The sequence below is a fragment of the Numida meleagris genome, chromosome 14 (genome assembly GCF_002078875.1).
Source record: "Numida meleagris isolate 19003 breed g44 Domestic line chromosome 14, NumMel1.0, whole genome shotgun sequence".
Lineage (NCBI taxonomy): Eukaryota > Metazoa > Chordata > Aves > Galliformes > Numididae > Numida > Numida meleagris.
Window position 1 is genome coordinate 6,876,207 of NC_034422.1, and position 11,300 is coordinate 6,887,506.

The following is an 11,300-nucleotide window of genomic DNA, read 5'->3' on the forward strand; positions in this document are numbered from 1 at the left end:
CTCCCGGAACACTGCACCAAAACGGCGAGGTTACCCAACGCCGACCCTTAACTCTGCTCCAGGAACACTTCACCCTCAGCCACTCCACACAAATCCTCTAATAGCTAGCAAAATACAAGTGAGAAAAAGGCGTGAGGCGACATCCCAACCCAGCCTTCCGACACTTTTAAAGCCTGCAGTTCCAGTAAACATCCCAATTGCAGCTTTTCTCCCATCGTTACAGAGCACCCCCAGCTCCCTCCCCAGCAGCAGTGCTAAATGCCCTAGCAAGCAGCGTTTGTTAGAGGCATAAAGACGAGTGGTTTATACATACTAATTTGGACTGGTTTTCTTTGAACAGCAGAAGCATTGTGCTGGCCCAAGAGTCAGGCAGAAGTCAGCAAATTCGAAAAGATTCATAACTAGCCGTAAAACTCACATCCTTTTGCTTCTAAACCCATACAAAAAAAAAAAAAAAAGAAAAAAGAATAAGAAAAGAAGGAAAAGAAAAGGTCGATCGTATATTCTGTGCGGAGCAGAGCAATCGCATCTGTTGATGCTACCCAGGAACTGGATGACTTCTACAGAACACTGTGTCTTCCACTGATATCCTGGCTTGAAAAAGCACTTGTCCTAACATATCCTGATGAAAGAAGGCCATTCAGGAGGGGAAAAAAACAGCTGAAGCTCGTCTAATCACTTCCCTCCTACAGACTGGTGCGAGCTGTTTGTTTCCTCCCCGTGCTCACAGAGCGATGCAGGGCAGGACGAGGTGAAAAGCATCGCGTTGATGCTTACATTCCATATTGCCCAATGCCTTACTGGTTTTTACAATCAAAACCCTGTAATGGAAGGTCTATGTGGCAAAGGCATCGCAGACAGATCAGGATACTTCCCCCCCTTACGGTGCGGCCACGTCCCGGTGCGCTGCACTGCACAGTGACCGATGCGCTGCTGAACAAGAACCTCTTTCAGGTGGCTTGGAATTCCTCCTCTGTCAGGGACTGCCTATAACCAAATTCAAAGGAGACTTATTTCTTACCGACCCTTGACTAATTCCTTCACCACAGCAGCATGCTGGTGCTCCAGCCCCCCCGGAGGAAGAAGCAGCTTTCTGTTCCTTTTTTGCCCTGCCCATTGGCACACACAGCGCAACCCACCGATTTGCTGGATGCCCTCCCAGGAATCCCAACCAGCACCACTGCTTTCCAGCAGCCCCTTTTGGCTCTCAAAGAAACGCTGAGCCCAGGGGTTTTGCGGTGGCGTGGCATCTGGGTGCTCCAGGAGGGCTGCAGGGCAGCCCCTTACCAAATGATCTCAGTGGGAGCACATCAGCCCCCTAAGGGGGGCAAAACCTACACTTACAGGCACCTGGGAGCACCGAGTGTCAGCAGGAGGGTGCTGACAGAACAGCTGCACTTCTTTGCTGTCCATAAAACAGAGGCCCTCCTGTGCCTGGAGCTCTACGAGGTGAGGATGGTTCTGGACTATGGCACCTCCTGGCTCCGCAGCTCCTTGCTCTGTCCGCCGGCTCCACGCTGCTCAGCTTTAAAAGGAAATATTTCTTCCCCTTCAGGAAAGCTCCAGAAGAACGTGGCCATAACACACATCAATTACGTTTCAAGTGGCTTCAGAACACAATAGGCAGTGCCTCATCATCGTTTCAAAACACTGCTCCCCGAGTCTGCAAAGGCAAACAAGCAGTCTGCAGTCACCCTCCATCCTCAGCAGGGCCCACGCTGCACGTCCTGCAGGGTGCTGTGCTCCTGCAAAGCTCTGCAAAGGAGCCTTGCTAGGCACGGGGCCACGCCACGCTCTCCTGCCACTAGATGTTTGTCAAATTAAGTCTCTCAGCCTCTCCCTCGTTAACACAGCAACACACACAAGTGACAGGAGGGCAAAGGAAGGCACCAGTCCATCCGGGCTGAGCTGGAGCTCTCCAGGGACAAGGGATGCCTCCAGGCTACAGCATCCAGAAGGCAGTCACACCAAAATAACACCAGCTACACTGCAAAGGAACACATCTGACAGAAACTGAAATTTGAGGGGAGAAGGAGCAGGAAGATGAGCAGCAGCTGCATTGCTGAGCTTGCGTGGGGCCTCCAGGCTGCTGCACGTTCCATGCAGCAGGGCAAGAAAAATCCCAACCCCAATGCAGAAAAAGCTGTCCTACAACGAAGTGCTACTGCAGAGCTCTGTGATATGGTGATCAACTGACCTGGGTGGGAACTGCAGGCATCTAACCACCTCCTGACATTGCACTGCTTGGGACTGCAGTGCTCTGCCAAAATCCCTCCGGTGCCCCTCGAGCTGAGGCAGCTGCCTACAGCGGAACTTGGGGAAATGTCTGTCTTCTGAAATAGTATTTTATTACCAAAAAATGTGAGGCAGGAAGGCCCTTTCCATATTTGTGGCTACGTTAGGGTGCGGCTCTGATGGGTTAGAAGAAGTCATCGCTCTCAGCTGAAGACACGGAGCTGACCAAATAACAGACAAGGCGCTCCAAGAGGAAACCCAAAATGTCAGAACCGAAAACATCAGCTGCGAATCACAGCACAGCCCGGAGCTCATCCCCATCCCCACGGGGCCAGGGCATCCCACACCCATCCCCATCCAAGGAATGGTAAGGAGGGCAGAAGACCCAGCAGGGCTTGTGTTTTTAGGGCTGCGGCGACGCACGGAGTCTGAGCACGCATTGTTTGCCCAAAGGCGTGGGCCACATTCACAGCACAAGTATGCTGAGAAGGGCTGGAGACACTGCAGGCCATTCACAGCGCCAGATACTAACTCTCCTCCGGCACAAAGAGGAAAAAGAAAAATGAAATCAATCATGGAGCCCACAAAAGCTGATTTCCTAAGATAAATAGACTGCTTCCAGCCACTCCTGCTCGCCCCACGCAGCCTTTGGCCCCGCTCCGTGCGGACAGCGGGGACAGGAGGGGACACGGCAGCTCCGTCCTCATTCCATGGCTTTGTGCTGCCCCTGCCCAGCTCCATCCCAGCACCATCCTGGCACGCAGCAAGACCCAGATAACGGCCAGAGCCCTGCCCAAGAGAGGGGCAGGAAGAGGGAAGCGAACACAGCAGTGAGCTCGCTCCCATTTCAGAGACTTGTGCAAAATGAGTTAGCAGAACAGCTCCCAACAGCCTGGGGAGAGAAAATTCTAGGAATCCCTAGTACGTGATGGTGAAAGGCCAAATAAAATAGAGACTGTTTCACAAGGGGAAAAAAAAAAAAAAAAAAAAAGATGAAACCCTTTTTACACATCCCATGAATCGCGGAGTTCGGAAAGGCACGGGGCTGATTGCAGCATCCCCAGCTACACGGCACGCTCGGAGCTAACACTTCAAATGACAGCGGGCATTTCTGAGATTCCCACTGGAAAATGAGGTCACTGCTGTAACAGCCGTAGGGCCAAACCCCCCACAGACCTCAGCCCATCCAGCAGCTGCTTATTCCCCAAATGCTGGCTCCCTTCCCTTGCAATAACAAGCCCCAAAGCCCTGTGTTTTCCTACCAGTTCCCTTCTGTTCTTTTTCCTACCAGTTCTGTTCTTGTTGCCAAGCTACAGCCACAGCTCTTCCAACCTAAGCCACTCTATGATATGATTCTATGAGGGAGGTGAGGCCCTCTTCCAACCCAAGTCATTCTATGATATGCTACGAGCCCCTCAGCCTGGCAGCTCCGGGAGCAGCTCCTGCCCCATCCCCAGCCCCATCCCATTCCCCAGCTGAGCTCCACGTGGCCCCATCCTCCCGCATTCCTCCCTGTCAGCTTAAGGGATGAAAACAATGAGCTGTGTCATTAAGTCACCCCAGTTCACCCACTGACAGCGTTTCCCAGAGACGAGGAACAAGTGGGAACTCTCCAGCGGCACTGCTGGAAAAGAAAAGGAAGGTGAAGAATGGTTCCAGGGCTGGAGAACGCAGCTCCCAAGCGGAGCGAACAAAGGTCAGCCAGGACACAGCCAGCAGCATGGGAAGCAGCAGTGGCACAGCAACCCACAAAACAGCTCCGCTGCTGCGTTTCAGAACGACTCCAAAAAAGGCAGCGGAGACCGGGGAGTACTTGACACATTGGTAACGCGTCAAAATAAAATAAAATAAATCTTGACGGATCACGCAGGGTAAAAGAAGGGCAGGAAAAGTTCTGGCTCGACACAGGCACCCCCTCTAGCGTTTGCTGCAGGCTGCCTTACCCAGCAAACCCCAGGGACAAGGGTGAGCAGCGTGGCTTTGGCAGCGGAAGAAGAGTGCCCAGGGGCCGAGCGGAGCCCTCAGCCCTTGTGTTCTGTCTGCTCTCTTCATGGGGCAGAGAGGCAAAGCAAGCTCTGCAGAGGGGTCCTTCTGATCCCGCTCACAAGCAGAGGATGCGCTTTGTACCGTGAGCCATCCACTCAAGGCTGGGCTTTCGCTTGCCTTACTTTGCTTTCTCAGCGTGCCATTAGAGTGCTTCCACGCCAGGGATCTGAGCGCTGCGCGAACATTCGGGAAACAAAAACCTCAGTGCTGTTCACTGGAAGCGAAGCCATGCCTCTGAAGGTGTCCTGTCCATTTCACATCCTCCACAACCTCCCGAGGGCACTTGTCAGGCTGGCCACAGCCCGATTTGCATGAGAAATCCCTGACTCGCAGATCTTGGCAGCTGATTATCAAAGATTAAGGTATTTAAAAATCAGGAGGCATTTGGAACCAAAATATTTTTCTGACCCGGCTCTTTGGTGCCTAAGTAAACAGTAACCACACTGGCCTTTACAGGAAAAAAAAAGCGTTCAGCACGAAGTCGGTTCCTTTGATAACAGGGCCAGAGGGTTTTTGCCAAACTGCTGAGGTTTCAGGGGAGGAAAAGGGAAAAAAAAAAAAAAAAGGAGAAAGATTTATACACAATTCCTACACGGTCTGATCACCGCAGCCTCCTGCTGCCACCCTGCCTGCATCCAAGGAAACTCACCCTGCTGCTCAACGTCAAGTCTGCAACAGTTTCCTGGAAAGGCCAAATCCCAAAGAGGTGGGAGAGGAGCGCACGCTTCCCCAGCTCACTTTGACATCCCCACAAACCAGCGCAGCATGCCGTGGCCCAGTGATCTCCCCACGGGCTCACGTGGCCACAGCTCGGGCCAGAAGCCCCTGTGGGTCAGCAGCCCGTCACTTCGCCGCCCCATTGTATGGAGCGCGCCAGGGCAGGATGCTGCAGCCCGGCCAGGATGTGATTCAGCGTCCTGTTTTGAACAGTTCACCAAGTCAGCAGCTTCTGCCCCCAAATCTCCCTTCAAACAACTGTCAGACAGCTGCCCCAGCCCTGGATACCCCCCAGTACCAAAGCACAGCTATTCGGAGCCATCCACGCCGCGCTGCTGCCGCCATCTGAGCGTGCACGGAAATCCCTACAAAAGCTAAAGACCGAAGTATTAATACAAAATTGTCGTGCATTAAAATCCATGATACAACAAAGCACAATAAGAGCCTCCCCGTGCAGCACGTGGCTCGGAGTTTCCCTAACCGAAGCGGCCACAGCGCCAGGCAGAAGCCTGCTTCACTGCAATGAATTTAACCTAACGAGCTCCTCCTAACGAGGCAGTCGGTGCATGCCAGCAGGACGATGCTCTGCAAGGAGCTTGCCTGCAGTGATCCTCCTCCTGCTGGGCTGCAGAGGCTTGGGGTTAGGGCTCATAAACCTGCAGGCTCCACCTAATCCCCCACTGAAATGGAGCTAACGCACTCTCCTGTGCGCTTGACATAACCTCGCCTTGCCTGAGATTTCTCAAGATCATGCAGGTGCTCTGCAGGGGGGAAAAAAAAAGGATCAAGGCACAGCATCCCAAGGCTGGGCAGCATTCGGGAAGGAGGACTGCAGCAGGTGATGCTGCTGAAATGCCTTTGGGAGGTGAGAAAAAAGGAGGACTCCTAAGCACAGTAATGTCTCTGAAAATGCAGACAGTGACATCTGAAGGAAAAGCTGAACGTATCCCTTCACTTTGTTTTAGGGCAGAAGCTTTTTCAGGGAGAAAACAGAAAGAAAGGCATTTTGGAACGACAAACCATACAGGAGCTCAGTGCAAAGAGAAGTAAAACGCGCGGTCAGTTCTGAATCTGGGACACAGACCACTTCCCCCAAGTGTCAGAGAGAAGAAGCCTGATAGCTCACATCACCAGATCCAACCGTGCAGCCTAGAATGAAAATCCTCACGTTTTTTTGGACAGAAGGAAAATCTTCTGTTCAGCACGTGGATGAAAAAGTTATGCCGTAACTGAGTAAGAGCACATTCATCCTGTATCCATGAAATCCAGTTTGAGCTGGCAGCAGATTCGGCTCTTCTTTCCAGCAACCCTTCCTTTTTTTACCTATTAGGGCCTCTGAGGTCTGCAAAGCCTCATGCTGGACCACTGACCCCAGGGCTCAGGGCAGATGTGACAAAGCACAACTGTCACCCAAGACTCCAGCCAGGCTGCTCCAGGATTTAAAATCCACAAAAACCATCCCAGCCCACTCCTGGGCTTATTTCAGAGGACCTGTTCTCTCAGCTGCTGCAGAAGCAGCACGATGAAGTTGAGCAATTCTGCCACCCCATGGGCACCGGGTAAAGTCTCAGGGAATTGATCCAGAGCGGCTCCAGCAGGAGGGGGTGGGATTCACCCAGCCCCTGCACAGAGGAGTGACATCGATCACCAAAGCTGTGTCTGCACCAGTGCCTCAGATTTTCCACCAGTCCTCAGTGCTGTTTCCCCGAGTACAGCAAAGGCTTTGCACAAGAGCTGTCCCATTCTCTAGCTCTGTTTCACAACCCGATTACCAGATTCTTATCCTGAAAACCACGTAGGGAGGAGTAGCCCCAGGAGGCTGAAGGAAAGGGGAAGCTGTCAGGATCTCAGTTTAACATCACTTTTCAACGACGTGCAGAAAAGCATTCAGATTTTAAGCTCAGCCTCACGCTGTCCATTCCCACAGGATCACTCTGGTCAAAGATGGATGCACACTTCTGGCTTGCAAAGAGCTCAGTCAAAGGTGGCCCTCACACTCAGCCACCTCCCAGCATCCCTCTGTGCTTTGCCATCATGTTGACGTGTAATGAGAAGGAATAAAGTTGTGTTTCCTCATTCAGTACAAATATCACATGCATAAACAAAAACTATCAGCCTGCTATTGGCAGATTGCTACTATTCAATATAACACAGAAAAAAGCACAAGGAGTAAGGATGTGTTGCTGCTCATGACATCAGTGGGCTCCTGGCTTAAGCACTTCATTATGTAATGAGCCCACAATCAAGCTGGGAAGAAAACCAGGAATACTAAACTTTGCTTTAACATCAGCTGCAGCCACGTTACATCACCTCCTGCTCCATGAGGGAACAGCCTTCCTCTCCAATTTCCCTTGGTGGATAATCACGTTTGTGCTCTAACATCCACACGCTGCACAAACCTGCTGGGTGTCACAGGATCCAAGCCCAGCCAGCTTTGTCTTCGTTGCAGCTGAACCACCAGGCTGCAGCAGAAAGCTGCCACCGGAGTCCAAGTTTTACATCACTGCAACAACACATCTCAAACCACGCAATGGAATGGAAAGAACAAGAACAGACTCAAAGCAGCAGCATTTGTGGCTTTGCTTTTATCTCAAGTAGGACGTCGTATCGAGAAGCACAAGCACTGCTGTGTTTTTGCATTTTATCTCTTGGATTGTGGTTTACAGGTTAGAGGTTAAGAGCTGTCTGCAGCAGCTGGTTTTAGAGTGAGCAACCCACATCATTACTCAGAGCCCCATTAGGTTGGTGTCCCACCAAACCACCTGTGCTGTTACTGTTCCTCGTGTCTGCACAGTGTCACCTTGCCCTTTTCCAGCAGGGCATCTCAGCCTTCCCCTCCTCCTTGTATGAGCAAAGCAGCTCAGTACAATCCCAGAATCCAAGAAGCAAAATTCCCTTATGGGATGGCTCAATAGCCAGGAAAGATCTGAGCTCTGCTCCTTTCCTTACTCAAAGCTCCAGCCCAAAGCAGCAGCAAAAAGAGCTGCTGTGCTAACAGCTAAGTGTTGTGATCAGAACTGATGAGCAATATTCCAGTTTCTTCCTATCAGGAACAAACCAAACTCCCTTTTATGCTTTCAGTTCATTAAGCCCTCATCTCAAGCCCACGCTGATAAGGTGAAGGCTGTCCACAGTGCGGAGCTCCTGCAGGGCTGGCCACGAAAGGGGAGTGAACAGCCAGAGTTTTGGGTGGGATCGGGACCCCAGTGCATGGCAGACAATTAACAGCAACAGAAACAATGCTTAGAGCCACACAGCTCTGCTTACCTCACATTTAATTTGCGCTCCTCATCACTGCCAGCCTCCAGCTGAGGGGAAAAAAGAAGGAGACAGAGAAAGTTACATGCTGGTTGTTTCCATAAGACAAACAAAAGAAAAAAGAAAAAGAACACGTCCTTTAAAACCATCCTAGCAACAGTGGGTGGTTGCGCCCCATGTGTTTTTGCAGTGCTGGAGATAAAGGAGGCTCTCTGGCAATACGTGCCCTCTGACAAAGGGGCTCACGGGGGCTTTAAGGCTATTAGGCCCTAATCCTGCAAGCTGGTCCTGCAGCGTGCATCGCTCGGAAGCACACCGACCTGCCTTGCACACACAGGAGTGTGAGCGAGTGCTGGGAAGGGCCCAGCCTGTTTCCACCTCCCCACCAGCTTGTGGACCAAATTCCACACTAAAGGAAAACAGAATTGTGGTTAATTGAGTCCAGAGCTGCCTGGAAGGAAAAAGCTCAAAGATCATTCCTTTCCTTTGCTCCTGCATGACCAGAATGAGGGCCAGCAGCATCCCCTCAAAGCAACCACACGCTGGGGACCCAGGACCTTATGGATTGTGTTGTGACAAGGAAACCACCGTTCAGACCTGGATAACTCAGAGCATGCTCTCCTGAAGGTCTGTGTCTCCCCATTAGCACCAGTGCACAGAGAACATTTCGTGATTTACTAACATCACTTGAAACCCACATCAAACAGTGCCCTGGGAAGGGTTACTTATTTCCAGGTGGCTTTGTACAACCCAAAAATAAGCGAGTAGTTTCACATCAAACATACAAGCTTAAAGTTTTGAGTGTGTGTGCGTAGGGACCAGGCTGTTCCGCATCCTCCTCCCATTACGGCTCAGGGGTCAGAGTCCGCAGCCTGCAAGAACCACACAACCGCGTGGCCTGGATACTGAAGTACAGCCATGGGGAGGAAGAGAGAGGCACAGATCCCATCTCAAACAACCACAACGGGCGGCGATCTGGAGGGAAGCATACCAGCTCTATTTTTAGTTTGTTTACATGGCGTGGCCAGAGCCAGAGTCACAGCGCTCACAGCACCATGAGCCCCTTGCCCACAGCCCTGGGAGGGCTGCGGGGTCCGGTGAGGTCACTGCTGTGTTTGTTTGGGTCAGTCACGTAGCAACGGGTCGGAGAGTGACGTTTTTTAAACAAGCAGGGCTGTGAAATCCCAACTGAGGTTCAGCAGCAGAGCCGGGTCCTAGAGCCGCTCTGGGATCAGCTTTTGCAGCTGCTGACTTGGTTTCGAGTCCGCTTTCCTTGCCGCAGAAAAGAAACAATGGAAGAGAGGAGCACAGCACGGGTAGCATCGGGGCAGAGCATCCCTCCAAGTTCCAAGGCATTACTCACAAGGGGCATGGAGGAAGCAGCACGGCCAGGACACACATCATGATGCCATCACTACTCGGATGGATCACCCCTACGGATTTATGGTGTGTTACGACAGCGAGCCTCGTGCAGGCAGCAGCATCCATTTCCTGCATTCCTTCAGGCTGAGAAGTTAGGAGAGGCTGCAGCAGCTTACTCACAATTAGCAAGAATATTTGGTCATCATTTTCCATTTAAAAAAATATATATCTTCTAGTAATTATTCACCATAGGCTAAAAACCCTGCAGAGCCTGCAAATCCATCCTTGGGAGAAGGAGTAGAAATCAGACACTCTTTGGAGGGATTTTTCCTTTGAAATCGGCTACCAGGCTGAATTCTGATGGTTTGTAGCTCTATGAGGCTGCATGCCAGGAGGGAGCACTCACATGGAACAGGGAATGACTCCCCTGAGAGTCACCAAAGCACAACCAGGAGGCAAGTTTGGTGGGAAACTGGGGGGAAGTAGGATTACCCCACTGACAAACCAGAGGTGGGCACCGAGCTGCACAGCATGAGGCCTGACCCAGGTGTGTGTGGGCAGGAAGGGAGCGGCCCACCTGGACTCTCCTTCCCAGTTAAACCCAGCCCGACTGCACTGGCTGCACCTGGTGGTAGCCATTTGGGGAGATCAGATGGTCAACAGGTTTTCATAGAATCACGAAGGCTGAAAAAGACCTGTAAGACCACCAAGTCCAGCATCAGCCCACCCCTGCCATGCCCACTGACCACATCTCCCAGTGCTAAATCTCCACGTTCTTTGGATGCCTCCAGGGACAGTGATCCCACCACATGCCTGGGCAGCTTGTGCCAGTGCATCACCCCTCTTTCAGAGCAGTTTCACCCAGTATCCAACCCGACCCTCCCCTGATGCAATGCATCACCTCTCATCCTATCGCTGTTACCTGGGAGCAGAGGCCGATCCCCCACCCCACAAGCTCCTTTCAGGAGTTGTAGGGAGCGATGAGCTCTTGCTCTCCCCTGAGCCTCTTCTTCTTCAGACCACACTGCTTTGTCCCCTTCTGCAGCTCTGAGCTGCAGGATCCATGCCAGCACCCAACACGCTCCTTCTGAAGGGTGCAAGCACCATCCCCATGTTCCCCAGCTCCAGGACCCAACCACCACACGGAGCTCATCCCCGAGAGCAGCTAATCGGGGGCCAGCGGGCCCTGACAGGTGACAAATAGGATTGCGCACCTGCGGGGCCAAGGGCAGCGAGGAGAAGGGGGGGGGCGAGGGAGAGGAACAGCTTTTTGGGGGTCACCAAAGAGAAAGAAGGGAGAAGGGGACGGGTGGGGGTACAGAAGGCGGCAGCGGGGGGCGGCGGTGATGGCAGCGGAATCAGCAGCGAGAACCGGCCCATAGCGGGGCGGGGTGAACCCCCCGAGCCGGCCGGGCCCTGCGGAGGCCTCGCCCGAGGCCCAGCCCTCCCTTCCCCGCCTCACCTCGCTGGTGCTGGCCGAGGAGGCGGCGCTGGGGGTCGGCGAGCGCTGCAGCGTGACCAGCGCCATGACGGGGGGACCGCGGCGATAAGGGCCCGACTACAACGGCGGCTGCAAGGTTCCGGCCGCCTCCATCCCGCCCGGCGGCTGCGCAGCACCGGGCCCCGCCGGTGGCCGCCGCGCTGCGGGGAGGAGCGAGGGCTGAGGGGCGGGAGGACGGAAC

General features: G+C 53.0%; 1 protein-coding gene across 3 annotated transcripts in view; it reads right to left on the reverse strand.

Moving 5' to 3' along the window:
- The window catches only part of SSH1 (slingshot protein phosphatase 1), a 28,467-nt gene extending 17,321 nt beyond the window's left edge, over nucleotides 1–11,146 (reverse strand). The window contains exons 1-2 of one of the 3 annotated variants that reach the window (XM_021413247.1): nucleotides 11,081–11,146; nucleotides 8,266–8,306 (exon numbers count right to left, since the gene is read on the reverse strand). In XM_021413247.1, coding sequence (XP_021268922.1) covers nucleotides 8,266–8,306; nucleotides 11,081–11,146 — 107 coding nt within the window. Of the gene's footprint in view, nucleotides 1–313; nucleotides 453–8,265; nucleotides 8,307–9,041; nucleotides 11,054–11,080 lie in introns of those variants that run through there. The other 2 variants (XM_021413248.1, XM_021413249.1) reach the window with 2 other exon arrangements.